The 17,378-nt window shown below is 37.8% G+C and overlaps 2 protein-coding genes across 2 annotated transcripts in view; one reads left to right on the top strand and one right to left on the bottom strand.

The window, feature by feature from the left end:
• Positions 1-219: 219 nt before the first annotated feature.
• PP2D1 (protein phosphatase 2C-like domain containing 1) lies at positions 220-16,275 on the top strand. The gene is made up of 4 exons (XM_014537600.1): positions 220-254; positions 3,915-3,967; positions 4,108-5,217; positions 14,333-16,275. Exons 1-4 carry the CDS (start codon positions 220-222, stop codon positions 15,136-15,138), a joined length of 2,004 nt encoding a protein of 667 aa, XP_014393086.1. The 3' UTR covers positions 15,139-16,275.
• RAB5A (RAB5A, member RAS oncogene family) overlaps positions 15,343-17,378 on the bottom strand; it is a 27,346-nt gene continuing 25,310 nt past the window's right edge. The window contains exon 5 of the mRNA XM_005863635.2: positions 15,343-16,772. Coding sequence (XP_005863697.1) covers positions 16,657-16,772 — 116 coding nt within the window. The 3' untranslated portion in view covers positions 15,343-16,656. The remainder of the gene's footprint in view (positions 16,773-17,378) is intronic.

The raw sequence follows: 17,378 nt of genomic DNA, 5'->3' as shown, positions 1-17,378 counted from the left end.
CGAAGAGTAGTTTGTTAATACACTTTGTGACCCAACTGCTTAACTCATAAAGTGAGTTCTGACTGAGGTTCTAGGTGATGTAGTAAACATTCCACACATCAATTCAGTGGAGCCCACACCATTGCCATCACCTTTCCATTATTACCACTGCATCACCACCCAAGTTGGAGGAATAGAAGCTAGGGAAAGGTGACAAAGACAGGGCACGGAAAGGTAACAATGATAACGAAGGAACTGAAAATGAGTCCTTTCAGGTAAACTTCATTTTTACTGAGTAACAAATGTAATCAATGAACAATTATATTTGCAATATTCTTTTACCTTCACTTTCTTTTTTTTTAAAATATATTTTATTGATTTTTTTACAGAGAGGAAGGGAGAGGGATAGAGAGATAGAAACACCGATGAGAGAGAAACATCAATCAGCTGCCTCCTGCACACTCCCTACTGGGGATGTGCCCGCAACCAAGGTATATGCCCTTGACCAGAATCAAACCTGGGACCCTTGAGTCTGCAGGCTGACGCTCTATCCACTGAGCCAAACCGGTTAGGGCTACCTTCACTTTCTTAGTAATCAAATAAACCTAGGCTCCCTGTTAGACTGTGTACATGAAACAGGGATATCTTCCTTTGATTACCTCATGCAAAACAGGGCTTCCATTCCTCTCTGTACTCTGAACCTATATTTTTCAAAACAGTACTTACCTCTATCTGATATATGTTTACATGTATCCTTTATTTATTTTCTGTCTCTCATATCAGAATATGAGCATCTTCTCAGTCCATGCCTATTTTGTTCACTCCTGTACCCTCAGAAAAGAAAACAGTACCTGGAATATTGCAGACACTCAAGAAATTGTTGAATGAATGAATGAACATATAAATGACACATTATATTCTAAGAATGACTCCATGTGAGAGATAAACGTATAATGGCTATCCTTTATATGCTGAAAAATAAAGTTCTGATATAAAAGTTTGAGTTGAGGTAAAAAAAATATTAGGGCCTGGCTGGCATGGCTCAGTGGTTGAGTGTCAGCCTATGAACCAGGTGGTCACGGTTCAATTCCTGGTCAGGGTACATGCCCAGGTTGCAGGTTCAATCCCTCGTGGGGGGTGTGCAGGAAGCAGCCAATCAATGATTCTCTCTCATCATTGATGTTTCTATCTCTCTCTCCCTCTTCCTTCCGCTCTAAAATCAATAAAAATACATTTTTTTTAATAGTATTAGGCCCTAGCTGGTTTGGCTCAGTGGATAGAGCGTCGGCCTGCGGACTCAAGGGTCCCAGGTTTGATTCTGGTCAAGGGCATGTACCTTGGTTGTGAGCACATCCCCAGTAGGGATGCAGGAGGCGGCAGCTGATCGATTTGATGTTTCTCTCTCATTGATGTTTCTAACTCTCTATCCCTCTCCCTTCCTCTCTGTAAAAAACCAATAAAATATATTTTAAAAAAATAATATTAGGATGCCTTATATATTGCTCCAGCAGTTCATCAAGGCTCAGGAAAAAAAAAAAATGGTATCATTTACTTGCATATCACCAAATAATAGCAATTAAAATCTTTAATATACATTTTGGTCAGAAGAGCTTAAAAGCTTGCCAGCTTCCATTCTCTTCCCCTGCTTCTCTACTTACCTTTCCATTTCCTTTGCTAGGTCTTTTCCCTGCTGCTATGAACTGGTATTTCCCTGGGATTTATTTTGGACATCTTCCTGATTTCTCTCAATTGTGAGTTTTTCTAGGTCAGCTTCTCATGTCTCCTAATGCCATTCCTGGCTAGATCTAGGGTTGGGCCACTGGTAGGTACTGTCATGGGACAGTCCTAAGCTCCACCTGACCTGTTTAATCCTTTGTATGATCATCTGGACAGCACTTCAAATCTTGCCCCTGTAGCTTCAAAGGCAGGGCACAAGCCGTCTGTGCATCTTCTGTACCATGCACAGTAGCTGGTAGTGATTAAAGAAGTGAATGGATGCTGATCAAATTTGTTGATGAGACTGAAGTATTTGAGTAATATAATTTGGGGATTGGCTTTAAATTTCTCCAGAAAATTAAAGAAATAGAATAAAATAAAATAAAGTGGAGGAGGACTCAGATAAAATAAGTGAAAAAACATTGATAATGGTTAAAACTGGTGATGGGTATATGGGAGCTTATTTTATTCTTCTCTCAATTTTCATGTAATTTTAAAATTTTCCATAAAAATTTTCCATTGATTAGGCAGAGCCAGGGAGGCTCACTAATATGCTGGTATTTCTACTTTGTATCCTTCTGCATTGAACTTAAAAAATGATTATGCATTGCTTTTATTAAATGTTTAAAATATATTCCTAGCCCTAACTGGTTTGGCTCAGTGGATAGAGCATCAGCCTGCGGATTGAAAGGCCCCAGGTTCGATTCCGGTCAAGGGCATGTACCTTGGTTGAGGGCACATCCCCAGTAGGAGGTGTGCAGGAGGCTGCTGATCGATGTTTCTCTCTCATTGAGGTTTCTAAATATCTATCCCTCACCCTTCCTCCCTGTAAAAAAAATCAAATATATATATATATATATATATATTTCTATTGACTTCAGAGAGGAAGGGAGAGAAAGATAGAAACGTCAATGATGTGAGAGAATCCTCCATTGGCTGTCTCCTGCATGCCCTCTTATTGGGGATCAAACCTGCAACCCGGGCATGTGCCCTGACCAGGAATCCAACCGTGACCTCCTGGTTCATGGGTTGATGCTCAACCACTGAGCCACGTCCGTCGGGCGAATGGGTGGTTCTTAAAAGAAAAATAAACAAGTTGTTACCACATTAGGGAGGACTAGATACTGGGAAGGCAACACAATGGCAACCAAGTTCCCAGACCTCATCACTCCCTGCTGTGTGCACCCCTACTGGGGATGTGCCCACAACCAAGGTACATGCCCTTGACTGGAATCGAACCTGGGACCCTTGAGTCTGCAGGCCGATGCTCTATCCACTGAGCCAAACAGGTTAGGGCTCATTTCTTTTTTTAGCATATCATTTAAAAAATATATTTTTATTGATTTGAGAGCAAGAGAGAGAGAGAGAGAGAGGTGAGAAACATGGATTGGCTACCTCCTGCTGCATGTTCCCTATTGGGGAATGAACCAGCAACCCAGACATGTGCTCCGACTGGGAATCAAACCAGCGACCTTTCACTGCATGGGAGGATCCTCAACCAACTGAGCCACACCAGCCAGAGCTAAATGGGCTCATTTCTTATCTCAGCCATCAACATTCTTAAATACCTGTTATGATGCCTAGAATGCTTTAAGTCCCTATGGGCTCCAGGCATTATTTTTGTAGGCCCTACCCTTCATCATATCTAATACATTAAATGTACTCATATCAAATATAATTTATGTATGAATTGAGTTGAAGTTATCTAATTTTCAAAATGCCACATTTCATAAGCATTTAAAGCTACTATCTTTGATGTTTCAGATTTTAAAATATTTTATAACCAAAGCATTTTTTTTTCAGGTCTCTAACATTTCCATAGGCCCTTGCAAAGATTCCATGTCCTAGGAATTGTGCATAAAATGGATAAAAATGTCCCCATGTGCTGAATACTGTTCTAGGTGCTTCTGATAGGAAGGTGTCAGCTCTCCAGAAATTTATCATCCAGCTCCACAGCTTTCTTTCCTTTTCTCAGCCCGTACCTCTTTCCCATTGTGTTCCTAAACAATTCTGTTCTTACCATCAGTCTGGTTTTGGCATCTCCCATTCATTTTTTTGCAAACCCTTTAATTAGGACAAAAGTGTTTTTAAGCAAGACAAAATAGAGTATGAAAGTAAGTATGCTCATATTTTGAAATCAAATTCCTAAGTCTTAAGTACGTACCTCCAGATGCCTGGGATTAAATATTGTGCTGATTTCTCTGAGTATTTGTTCTTAGATGTCAAGCTGACTTTGTGGAGATTTTGCCTAATTTTATTCAGTCGCACACAGGTCAATCACCAATTTATTCAATATTTCCTATGAGTGTGGTTTGTTTTTTTTTGTTTTTTTTTTGGAAATCACAGAAAGATGCATCAATATTCAATTCTAGGTCTAGATAAAATCATGAGGAACCAAAGTAAATTGCAAAGATAAGGGTCTGCATCATTCCTGGCACATAAATATCTTTCCTCCTGCTTGCAGAATATTTTGGAGAGTGATGAAATGGAATATGAAAAAATACGATTCAGAAGAGGAATTCCTAGTGTTATGGAGAAGAAAGCATTTTAGAAGGAAGGAGGAAAGACCATCATGTTATGCTGCAGACCAGCAAGAGCAGCAGCTCCGCGATCAAGTGATCACAATCCCCTGTTCCATATGCAAGAAGGAAATTGACCTAACTGGATTTTTCCTACACAAAAGGCAACATGAAGCTCTAGCCGCACTGGGTCTTGAATGGAAGAGTGGAATTAAACCAACACGCTCAGCGATTTCTAGTAAGAGAAAGTTTACCATTACTAAACTACTGACATCTTCTACATATTCTGAAAAAGGCCTAGACAGCATGAATAATGCTTTAGAACTACTTTGGAAGAAACAAATACCAGCGTACTATAAGATTATGGACAACATTCCCAACAGTTCCATCTATTCACAAAAAATCCGCCATCTATTAATTAAAGGAGCAGCCATTTGCAATGACAAGAATTCTACGTGGAAAGTGCACATGAATGATAAATTTACTGTCGTGAATCATTTTGGCAGTAAACCGAATGTGTGTTTCTTCGGTTTGTTTGATGGGCATCATGGTCCATCAGCAGCAGACTTCACATCCAAGGAACTCCCCGTTTTACTTCTCCATCAGCTTTCCGGATTTGATCCATCCTACCAAATGACCCCCAAAGAGCAAAAATTAATCAATTCCTTCCAGACAGTGTTTAGGGAAGAGTACATCGCTCTAGAAAGCCTCTTCTCTGTAAGCAAACAAACAACAGAATCATGGTGTGAGCATGAGAGCATACACAAAGCCTTTGCCAAAGCATTTTGGAGAATGGATAGGCTTTTACGTCTTGGAAGGCAAGAAGTATCCAGGGTTCGATGGAGTGGCTGTTCTGCAATTGCCTGTATATTGGAAGGCAAAATCACAAGTTCCCATGACGAGAAGAATCAGAGACCCACTGACCATGATGGTTTGCCAGAGAAGTTACCTTCTCAGAACTTGCCACAAATAATTTCTGGAGAACTACATATTGCATACACTGGTAGGTACACTGAAGTGCCAGGTTATACCTTAACCTTTTTTTTTTTTTTTTAATTCCTGGCAGCAAGACCTCTTATGCTTCCAGAATTATTTTAGTGACTTATTAATGCCTAATATTGCATTGACCAATTAAGAAATGACCAATAACCAGTTTAAATGCAGATGACAGGCACACAAATCATTGTAATTCTTTTCTGTTTATTTTTTAAATATATTAATATTGATTTCACAGAGGAAGGGAGAGGGAGAAATAGACGTATCAGTGATGAGAGGGAATGGTTGATTGGCTGCTTTCTGCATGTCTCACACTGGGGATCAAGCCTGCAACCTAGGTATGTGCCCTGACTGGGAATCGAATCATGACTTCCTGGTTCATAGGTCAATGCTCAACCACTGAGCCACACCGGTTGTGCACTTGTAATTCTTTTCCAAGGAGGCACATATATGAAATAATGTCACCAAAACGTTAAACTTTCTAAGTGGGCAGCAATACAGCAGTTAATAAAGGCAAAGCAAATACATTACATTTGTTAAGTTCTGAGTGAAACAAAAAACGTTTCTCACACTCCTTTTTCAGAAGAATGGAAAATACTTTGACTATTGTTAGTATAATTGTTCAGTTGGTATATTGGTCATTTATTCTGATAACTAATACATTTGCAATAGGCCACTCCTGTGCTCACTGGCCAAGTAGCATCCATTTCATCTCAGAGAAAACAATAGTGCATGCCTCAATTTTATGGCATGTTTTCTCAAATATTTACTGTATTCTTTTACTTTTATTTCAGGAAGCCATTCTTTTGACATTTGGTGCTAAAGTTCCAGTTTAGGAGCTTGCCGAAAGGAAAAGCACAGGAGTAAAACCATTTTAGTGAAGTGAATCTGAATTACAATGCAGTTTCATGAGATGTTCAGGATTCCATCACCCCATTCATGGATATAATTATTATTGATAGAGTCTGCTTGTTAAATACTAAAGAATTTCTCATTTAGCCTTACAAAACCCTGATATCTAACTGCTGGTTTTTTTTTATTTAAAAATATATTTGATGACCCTGTGGTTTGGCTCAGTGGATAGAGCATCGGCCTGCGTGTGGACTGAAGGGTCCAGGTTTGATTCCGGTCAAGGGCACATGCCCAGGTTTCGGGCTCCATCCCCAGCAGGGGGCGTGCAGGAGGCAACCAATCAATGATTCTCATCATTGACGTTTCTCTCTATCCCTATATTTAACAAACAAACAAACAAACAAACAAACAAAAAACACATCTAAATGCACAGCATTTAAAAAAATATATTTGCCCTGGCTGGTTTGGTTCAGTGGATAGAGCGTTGGCTTGTGGACTGAAGGGTCCTGGGTTTGATTTCAGTCAAGGGCACATGCCGGGATTGCAGGCTCGATCCCCAATGGGTGGCATGCAGGAGGCAGCCAATCAATGATGCTCTCTCATCATTGTTGTTTCTCTTCCCTCTCCCTTCCTCTGTGAAATCAATAAAAATATATTAAAATATATATTTGATGTATAACATTGGTGCAAATTTAAGGTATATAATATGTTAATGTGGTACACTTATATATTGTAATATGGTTGCCATTGTAGCAATAATTAACACCTGTGTCACATTGCATAACTATTTCTTTTTAGTGGTTGGAATAATTAAGGTCTAGTCTCTCAACGAGTCTGATGACTATAATGCAATACTGTTTTCTCCATTCCCTATACTGTGCATTAGATCTCTAGGACTTATTTACCACTCGTTCCAAGTTTGTACCCTTAAGTATCTGTTCTTTCCCCCACCCCCTATATCTAAGTTTTGTTAACCCACTTGTCCAGATGAGAAAATGGAAGCTTGGCGAAGTGAGGTCTCAGAGGTAATAGAATGGAAATAATTCTGCCTCTGGAGGGGATTGCTTCCAGAGGCTGAGGAGGCTGGACCTCAGCGACAGAGATGGCTCTGAACTAGGGCCAGATAATCACAAAGACCATTACAATGTCAAGGTCCTGGAAGTCAGCCTGTTTCTGATCTAGTGCTGGTTCTGAGCCCCAAATGAGGAGAACTCCAGATTAAGCAACACCAAGAACCAAGTGCAGTGCCAATTTCCTCGAAGTCATTGTCATTTCTCAGGCTCTACCCCGAGATTCCAAAGTGCTTCAGAGTAGGCCTCCTTCATTGGGCAGAGAGTTTTTAGATTTCAGATCCAAGTGAGAACTGTCCCATATTCCTGGACTTGGGACCTTTATTAGAAAATATCATTAGATATCAGGGTTCTTGCAAAATTAAAGGAAAAATTAAGAGATAGTCAAGTAGATAAGATCATTAAATGTCTAGTTTACTATATGGCTAATTTTGAGGCTTATATATAATTGTGTTACACTGTTTTACTTAGGCATCCCTGATTTTAACAGAAACAAAAACGTAGGAAAAACATTCAACTTGTGAAAGGGAGGTCATGACTTACACTACAGAAGTGTTCCTAAAAGAACATAATTGATAAAAAATTTATTCTGCATCAAGGTGTCTGGAAAGGAGATAATTTAAATGGACTATAAAAAAATAAATGTTCACATAAATTTATTAAGAACATATTTTTTATTTTATAAAACAAGATCTACAATTGTAGCAAGGGAATTCATTTTCCTTGTTTGAAATTAGTAAAATACCAGTGTCATCACAACTCTGGAATTAAAATAAAAACACCTTACTTTATAATGAAACGTGAGGGCAATGATGAAGCCATTAAATAACTGATTTTGTACGTGTGAAAAAAGATACTTCCCAACCGATATTCCTGATTTTTTTATTCTTATCACTTCTCATTTATAATTCATTTTATAATTTTTCTTGATGCTTTTAAAATTTACTTTATTCCTCATAGGTTTATGAAGTATTTCAAGATCAGCTTATCAATTTCCCAAAAATACCTACCTGATATTTTGAGATTGTGTTGATTCTGCACAATTTGAGTATTGTCATTTTATCAATATATATTATATGCAACATCTTTTTTTGTTTAAGCATTCAACTATTTTTAAAATAGATTTCAGTAAGACAAATCGATATACCAGGTGTCCCCAAGAATGTATACACACTTTGAATAATTATAAAGACAGTGTTTATTAAAATACATTTCATTTTCAAAATGAAATAGAATCAGCTGTTAAAGTGTGTATACATTTTTGGGGGGACACCCTGTGTTTTAGATTCCTTCTGCTTGAAAAACTTTTTAAAAAATTTATATTTTTATTGATTTCAGAGAAAGGAGAGGGAGAAACTGAAATATCAGTGCATGCCCCACACTGGGGATCAAGCCCGAAACCTGGGTATGTGCCCTGACTGGGAATCAAACCATGACCTCCTGGTTCATAGGTTGACACTCAATCACTGATCCACGCCGGCTGGGCCTGCTTGAAAAACTTTTAATAGTTTTTGTAATGTCTTCTGGTGATAAATTCTAAGACTCTATTTACATTTTTGTTTTTCAAAGATGTATTTATTTGGCATAGAATTCTAGATTGACAGGTTTTTTTCTTTTCAGTGTTACAACTAGGGATTATTTTTTTTTTCACTGTCTTCTGGCTTACATCTCCTCCCCCCCCCCCCCTTTTTTTTTTTTGCTGTGAAGGTATTTTATTTTTTCTGTGTCTGAGTCTTCTTTCTTTTTTCTTAACTCCTTCACCTTTTTCACCCAGACTCCCAACCCACCTCCTCTCTGATAGCTATATGTTGCTGGTTTATTATGTTCATTATATCCCACATATAAGTGAAATCACATGGTAGTTGTCTTTATCTGACTGGGTTATTTCACTTAGCATAATACTCTCCAGGTCCCTCATCCATAAAAGGTAAGCTTTCCTTCTTCTTTATGGCTGAATAGTATTTCATTCTGTAAATGTACCACAGCTTTTTTATCCACTCATCTACTGATGGGCACTTGGTCTGTTTCAAAATCTTGGCTATTGTAAATAAAGCTGCAGTGAACATAGGGGTGCATATATTCTTTTGAATTGTTTCAGGTTCTTTGGATATATTCCCAGGAGTGGAATTGCTGGGTCTTTATGGCTTGCATTATTTATGAGAAATCTTCTATTATCACCATTCCTGTCTATATATCTTTCCCTTCCCTGCCTGATGGTTTAAAGGTTTTATCATTGGTTTTAAGCAAAATTGTAATGTACCTCAAATTTTTTCTCCTTAGTTTTCTCCTCTCCTTAAGGAACTTCAAGTATGTACTTTAGGCCAATTGAAATTGTCCAAAATCTCCATAATGTTCTTTAGATTTTATTAGTTTTCAAAATCACCATTTTCTTCTTCTGCAACATCTAATTTGCCATTAATCATATCCATTGTATTTTTTAATATATATTTTTAGTGATTTCAGAGAGGAAGGGAGAGGGAGAGGTATCAAGGATGAGAATCACTGATCAGCTGCCTTCTGCACACACCCCCACACCAGGGAATCGAGCCCGCAACCCGGGCATGTGCCCTTGACTGGAATTGAACCCCAGGACCCTTCAGTCTGCATGCTGACGCTCTATCTACTGAGCCAACGCAGCTAGGGATATTTTTCCATTGATTTTTAGAGTGAAAAAGAGAGATAAAGACTGAGAGAAATATCGATGTAACACATCGATTGGTTGCCTCCTGCACATGCTCTGACCAGGGCCCGGCTCAGGAGCCTGCAACTGAGATATGTGCCCTTAAGCCAATGGTTCTCAACCTTGGCTGCACATTAGAATCACCTGGGAATCTTTTTAAAATCCTGATTTCTGGGCCTCATCCTCCGGAAATTCTGTTGCTTTGTTGCTAATGTTGTGGCCCCACCCCATAACAAAGAATTTCTGGAGGATGAGGCCCAGAAATCAGGATTTAAAAAAGATTCCCTGGTGATTCTAATGTGCAGCCAAGGTTGAGAAGTGTTGCCTTAAGCAGAACTTTGGTCCTCAGGCCAACGCTCTATCCACCGAGCCAAACTGACTAGGGTGTATTTTTCATTTTTAACATTGTATTTTTATTTATTTAATCTTCACCCAATATGTTTTTATTGATTTTAAAGAGGAAGAGAAATATCAATATGAGAGAAACATCAATTGGCTGCCTCTCTCAAACTGGAAATTGAACCCACAATTTGGGTACGTGCCCTGACTAGGAATTGAACCCGCCACCTTTCAGGGTACAGAATGACACTCCAACCAACTGAGCCACACTGGCCAGGGCTAACATTTTATTTTTCATCTTTACAAGTTGCATTTAAAAAATTACCTTCCATGTCTGTACTCAACTTTTTATTTTATTTTTTAATATATTTTATTGATTTTTTACAGAGAGGAAGGGAGAGGGATAGAGAGTTAGAAACATCGATGAGAAATAAACATCTATCAGCTGCCTCTTGCACACCCCCTACTGGGGATGTGCCTGCAACCAAGGTACATGCCCTTGACCGGAATCGAACCTAGGACCTTTCAGTCTGCAGGCTGACGCTCTATCCACTGAGCCAAACCGGTTAGGGTTGTACTTAACTTTTTAAACATATGGTATTGTTATAACTTTTAATGTTCTTGTCTACTAATCCCAACATCTGTGTCAGTTGTTTTATTTTTTTTTAAATTGTGGGTAGTTTTTTTCTGCTTATTTGCATGCCCCGTGATCTAGTTTCCTATCACAAGTTCTGGAGTCCAGAAACCTAAAATTAAGGTGTTGACAAGCCACACTTCCTCTGAAGCCTCTAAGGCAGCGGTTCTCAACCTGTGGGTCGAGACCCCTTTGGGGGTTGAACGACCCTTTCACAGGGGTCACCTAAGATCATCGGAAAACACATATATAATTACATATTCTTTTTGTGATTAATCACTATACTTTAATTATGTTCAATTTGTAACAATGAAATTGGGGGTCACCACAACATGAGGAACTGTATTAAAGGGTCGCGGCATTAGGAAGGTTGAGAACCACTGCTCTAAGGGAAAATGCTTGCCTCTTTCAGCTTCTAGTGGCTAGAGGCACTGCTTGGCCCAAGGCTGCAAAACTCCAATCTTTGCTTCCATTTTCCCATGGCCTTTTACTCTTCTGGTATCTTATAAGGATACTGTTCTTTGGATTTAGGACCAACTTGGTGGTGGGTCACATACATACAAACCTGATTCTGAGAACACATCCAACAAATACTTGACAGATAGTTGACTGATGTGTAAAATATTATCTCGCTCCAGCTTTACAATGGTGAACATGAGTTTCATGCACACACATTTTACATAATGAAGCAGGGGACCTTTCGAATACCCAGGGAAAAGCAGCTCCACATCATGATGTCCTCCCATATAAATTCAGCCTCTTTGGCCAAAATTAAGAGTCCTTAACAAAAACTAGACATAGATTGTTTCCCTAACATCATTTACATGCACTTCTGTTATGCTTCCATTTTAGGTATACTTCATGTGTTTCAATTTCCTTAGCTTATGCTATTTTTCAATTGCTTTTTCTTTTCCCAATAACTATTTCTTCATTTCCCGTTATTGCTCCCTATTCCCTTAAGCCTATAATTCTATTTCATAAGAGACTTTCTTGCAATTTTTAAATAAATGGTTCTGACATGTAGCTTCATCTCAATTTTTTTTGGATAGGCTCTTTGTGTTCTGTGAAGAGGAAAGCAGGCAAAGGAAAAACCTTTATCAAGTGTCTACTTATTAAAAGTACCTTCTTACCCTAGCTGGTATAGCTTAGTGGATAGAGTATCAGCCTTCAAACTGAAGGGTCCCAGGTTCGATTCCCATCAAGGGCACATGTCTGGGTTGCAGGCTCCTTCCCCAGTAGGGGGCGTGCAGGAGTGAGCCAATCAGATTCTTTCTCGTTGTTTCTCTCTCCCTCTCCTTTCCTCTCTGAAATATCTATATATACGTACCTTCTTAAATCCTCACAATAGCATTGACAAAAAACTGCAGGTGGAAAACTGTTAGCTAAATAAAGTGACTTAATGAATGTCACACAAAGTGGGACTCCAGTTTAAGTGTGTCAGGCTCCCAAGTCTTTCCACTTCCCCCTGCTGTTTCTTCTAAACAAGCCATCTTTTTATCCCAGGGCACTGCGACATCCTAGGTATGTTTCCTTTTCTTACCAATACCTTTTCTTCCTCTTTTCTCCAGTTCTTCCTTAACTCTCCTGTTATCTTCAACAGTAAGTAGCCTTGCTGGCTTTATCTGAAAAATATCTTGATCTTGACCATTCAGATATAGAATTCCTTTTGGAATTCCAAGGTCACTCTGAGTTTACAGAAATTCTTTTCCTTTTCACAAGTCAGAGATAACCCTGCAATTGCGGGAGGCAGTTACATCACGGCCCTCTATCTATGGAATACCTTGCCTGATTATACAAGATATCTTAAAAAGGCTTAAGTAACATCTCAAAGCAGTTCTTCTTAATCCCTATATGATTAATCCCCCTAAACACGATGCTCTCCCAGTAATCCTGTTCCATTTTTGTTCCGATAACATTTTCTGAATGGCACAATCTCTCCAGCTACTAAAAAATTATCTTTATGTCTAAGACTTTGAATTCTTATTTATAATCAGATTCATTAAAATTTTTGTGTCAGTCTTCATTATATTCACTGCTAATTCTCATATCCTTCAATGTTACAGGGCCTTTTCTTGAAAGCCAATCTGTCCCCCCTTTTATACTGTCATGACTTGCTTCTCTCTTCCTTCAGTTTTGCAGATACATGGACATACAGTGCTATTTTAAAATCTTCCTCATTTTCCATCTTCCTTGGGGCTTTTTGTTGATTATTCTATTCTTTTAGCTTTAACAGTCAACTGCTTTCAACAACCCCATTTGCAGCTGACAGCATATGCAACCTAAGGTCCAGGAAATAAAACAATTAATCCTGCACACCTAAGTAGAAAAATTAGCAGCAAAGACATGTTAATATAAAATATTAATAAACCCTACTACAAAATATAAGAGGTCCTGCTATTAGGATTATCATTTATACAGTTCTTAGGTTTCTAAAACATTTTCCATATACATCTTCATCTTTTGGACCCATTAACTCAAGATATTTTAACAATTCCCATTATGTAAACGAGGCAATAAGCTCAGTCTATGCCAGATACCAATTCTTCACTAACTTATACTCTGTCCAATCATACTAGATTGTGGATTCATTTCTCTCTCCCTTCCCTCTAAAATCAGCTAAAAACATATTCTCAGGTGAGAATTAAAAAAAAAAATTAAAAAAAAAAAAGAATTACACTCGAACCCCTGTAGCAACAAAGTTCTGATTTCAGCTCCATGTATGAAATCAGAATATCCTATTGTAGATTTTCATTATTCCAGGAATTCATTCTCAAAACAGTATTGGTAATACAACCATCCCTCTATCTGTTTAGTGCACTGTTTATTTTCTTAAGATTTCAATGGTGCACACATAACAGGTTCATCTGAATGATGAACAAACTATAATCAACTTTTAGGATTTCAGTTTACAATCGAAGGGTTTAATTTCATGTTGACTATTATCCATTTAATACATTAATAACACATATTTTTTTCTTCATAAGGCTGTGATTTAATTTCTTTTTAGCCACACACATCAGGATCCTAACAAGACTGACATTAACAGTCATATTCTAATTTTTTTCATCACCCATACCTACCTGTATTTTAGTTTTTAACATTACTAGTTATAAAATCAGCAAATTCCACTTTTAAAAAAAAATCAAAATTTGTTTTTAAACAAAAGGCATTTATTTAAACATTTAGAAATGTCTGCTCTATGGAATATATATTGGTTATAAAAAAGTTCAACTTTTGGCTCTACAAAGTAAGTAACATTTGGAAGTGGTTTCATAAAACATTTGATTTTTCAGAGTCTGTAATTTTAGTTTTTTAAATACTAAATGCAGTATTTTAACACTAAATTGCTTTAAAAGTAGGAATAAACTGGCCTCTCAGTTTGAATGATTGTAAATCATCCAAAGATACCAATTTATACATTTAAAAATACTTTAAAATGGCTTACTTTGTTTATGCATCGAAACACAGAATTACTAAAGTGAACAGCATACTTTGATACAGTTGGTTATTAAGTCTCTAGGATCAACTTTCTCTAATAATCTTTTAGGTAATGTACAAGCAGTCTTATGCAGAAATGGGAAAGGCTTTCGCCTAACCAAAGAACACACTCTGAGAAGCAGAAAGGAAAAAAGAAGAGTACTTCAGAATGGAGCGGTAGTTAGTTCAAACGAACCATATGGACTCCTAGAAGGGCAAATAAAAACCACAAGAGGACTTGGATTTCATGGAAATCCCAAACTGAAAAAATTCATTATCCCGGTACCTCAAACTATGTCTGTCCCTATAGATGACTTATGTCAATTCCTTATCTTAGCTACTAATGGACTCTGGGAAGTTCTGGATAAAAAGGAAGTCACTGCATTGGCAATAACAATGTTTCAAATGTATGAAGATACATACTCTTTAAACATCCAAAAAAAATCACCATCCAAAAAGCCTCTGTTATTCCCAATCAATGAATCAAACGCTACTGAATCAAAAAGTAATACCCACACATTGTTTCAGCGTAAATCTGAAGAATGTGTGTCAAGTACAAATTCAAAAGAAAATTTGCCTGATGTAAAATATTCTAAATATTTCACTCGTGGTCCTAAAAATACACAAACATTTCTACCAGAAATGACTAATTGTGATACTTGCAGTGAGAAAGCAACTGACAGGCCAACCCATGTAGACAGTGTGCCAAAAGATTCAAGTGGAAAAGAAAGAATATGCACCAAGGATTTCTATGAAGCGGCAGCTGAGTATATCAGCCATGGACTTGTACATGCTGCTTTAGTGGCTGGCTCCAGAGACAACATTACAGTTATGGTAATACTTCTCAATGGAAGTGAATGTCATTTTCTGAAATGAAAGATAAAGTTCTGATTATCCAGAATACAAAAATATGAAGACTCTTCTACTCTTCAATGAACCAGATATTAGGATAATACATCAATACCACACAAATCATTTTTAAGAATGTAGTAAAGAAAACATAAAGGCAGATTTTTGAGTTATATAATACCATTTATATATGTTCACTGCTCCATTGAAAAAAAGGAGAAAAACCAGTACTTGCTTTTTATACCACTTTATTCCAACCTGAGCACCTCAATATAAAACTAAACACTGGTGAACTGTTTTCCTTACTAATTTTGAATTACTGTAAATGTACAAGTTCTGCTAGCAGTTCAACACTTAAATAGATTAAAATCATCTCTGACACATGGTAGATTTCATATAATGAAAATACCTAAAACAATTAGTGCAATATACTGAATTGATCAAAATAAACAAACTTTGGAAAATAAGGCTGCAAGATTATTACTAACATATCGCAATACTTATGCTACAAATTACTGGTACATTGGTTATTACGGTTCTGAAGCCCCTTCCTTTGAAAGGGGGCAAGAAGGAAAAAATTAGCTGTTTTAGTAACTGTACATTTTGTATGCTTTTAAGCAACTCTTAAATATTACAGAAGAGGAACATATGAAGACTACAGTGCAGTACCCTATTTACAGTACAGCTGAAGATCGAATTTAAAATAATCAAGTCTGAATGTACATAATTGTTAGTGCATTGACTATATTATGCCCAAAGGGAACAAAGCCCTGGACCTCCATGCCCCTAAACAAAACTGATAAAATGGCCTGCAGTGATTAAACAGAAATCACAGACACCTGGTTTGTTTCACTTTTGTTGAAGAGCTCACCTTTGAAGGGAACACTACCCATTAAGATGCATTTTATCAGTTTTCATATTCCTAAAACAAGATGAGGTTACAATTGGCTTTTTTTTTTTACCCCATTTAAAAAAATAACAGGACTGGCTACAATTTAGATGCCACTACTGTTCATTCCACCCCCCCACCCCCACCCCATATGTGGGACTGTTTTTGTGTGGCTAATTTGTTTAAATGTGGAATGTACAATTTAAATACGGATACTAAGAGAAATTACTGGCTGCCTAAATACTATAGCTAAGCATAAATATCTTTAGAACCTTCTAAAAAAAAAAAAAAAGAGTGTTTCTGAAAGGCTCAAATTAAGTTCGAAATCTTTCTTAGAACTGGCTGGTTAACTGTGGGTTCAGATAGTCATTTGCCTATATCCCTGGTGATGAGAAATGATTCCCCCTAACCTTCCAAGGAAACAAGTATACACAGCTCTCATTTCCCCCTTCAACTGCTGAAACATTAGTTAGAGGGTCACATGCATGTCATTAAAAATTAAGTTCAAAACACTTAAAATAATTCTGTATTAGAAACTTGACTCTATCATAAGTCTCTTCTTTTTGGAAGTCATACTGAGCTGGTTAAATGCTCCAATTCCACGGTTATTACATTTAGGAAGCAGAAGACTATTCCAGCTAGTTCAAACTGGAGGCTTAGTTACTACAACACTGACTCCTGGTTGGCTGTGTGGGTTCAGTAAGGTCTACTCCTCTTCCCCTGGCAGAATTTGCTCCTGGATTCTGTGGTTCATTCTTTGGCAACTTTTTAGCTGAGAAATAAAGTATTAAAATAAAACACAATTAGAATATTCATACTAGAATATTAATCTGCTTAATGATAATCTTCCTTTCTAATTAGATTACCCCAAAGTGTCACATAACCATATGTTCATTCTTTTCAAATGTTTATTGAGTATCCACTAAGTATCAAAACATTAGTCACTCGGTCCTGATGGAGTTTAGTGAGTTGATGGAAGGATAAAATGGGGACCAGTTGCTGACACACAATTAAAACTTAATACTTCTTCCAAGAGCTGTCGTCCCACCCTTGGGGCCTCTGCTGGGAAAACGGAATCAAGTCTCAAACAATGCCTTTTTAATTGTATCTCTAGTATTATAGATGTAGGGCAGTACTGTATCACACCTCTGTGAATGTAAAATAGGGGGAGCTCTGCTCAGCCACAAGCCAGGCTGATGGCTGCCAGTACAGTGGTGGTGGTGGGAGCCTCTCCTGCCTCCTCAGCAGCGCTAAGGATGTCCGACTGCAGCTTAAGTCTGCTCCCCGCTGGCAAGTGGACATCCCCCGAGGGCTGCCGGGCTGCCAGAGGGATGTCTGATTGCCATCTTAGGCCCAATCCCCCGGGGAGCAGGCCTAA

The sequence above is a fragment of the Myotis brandtii genome, unplaced genomic scaffold (assembly GCF_000412655.1).
Source record: "Myotis brandtii unplaced genomic scaffold, ASM41265v1 scaffold18, whole genome shotgun sequence".
Classification (NCBI taxonomy): Eukaryota; Metazoa; Chordata; class Mammalia; order Chiroptera; family Vespertilionidae; genus Myotis; species Myotis brandtii.
The sequence above is the reverse complement of the archived record's forward strand: the minus strand, read 5'-3'. Positions and strand labels throughout refer to the sequence as shown.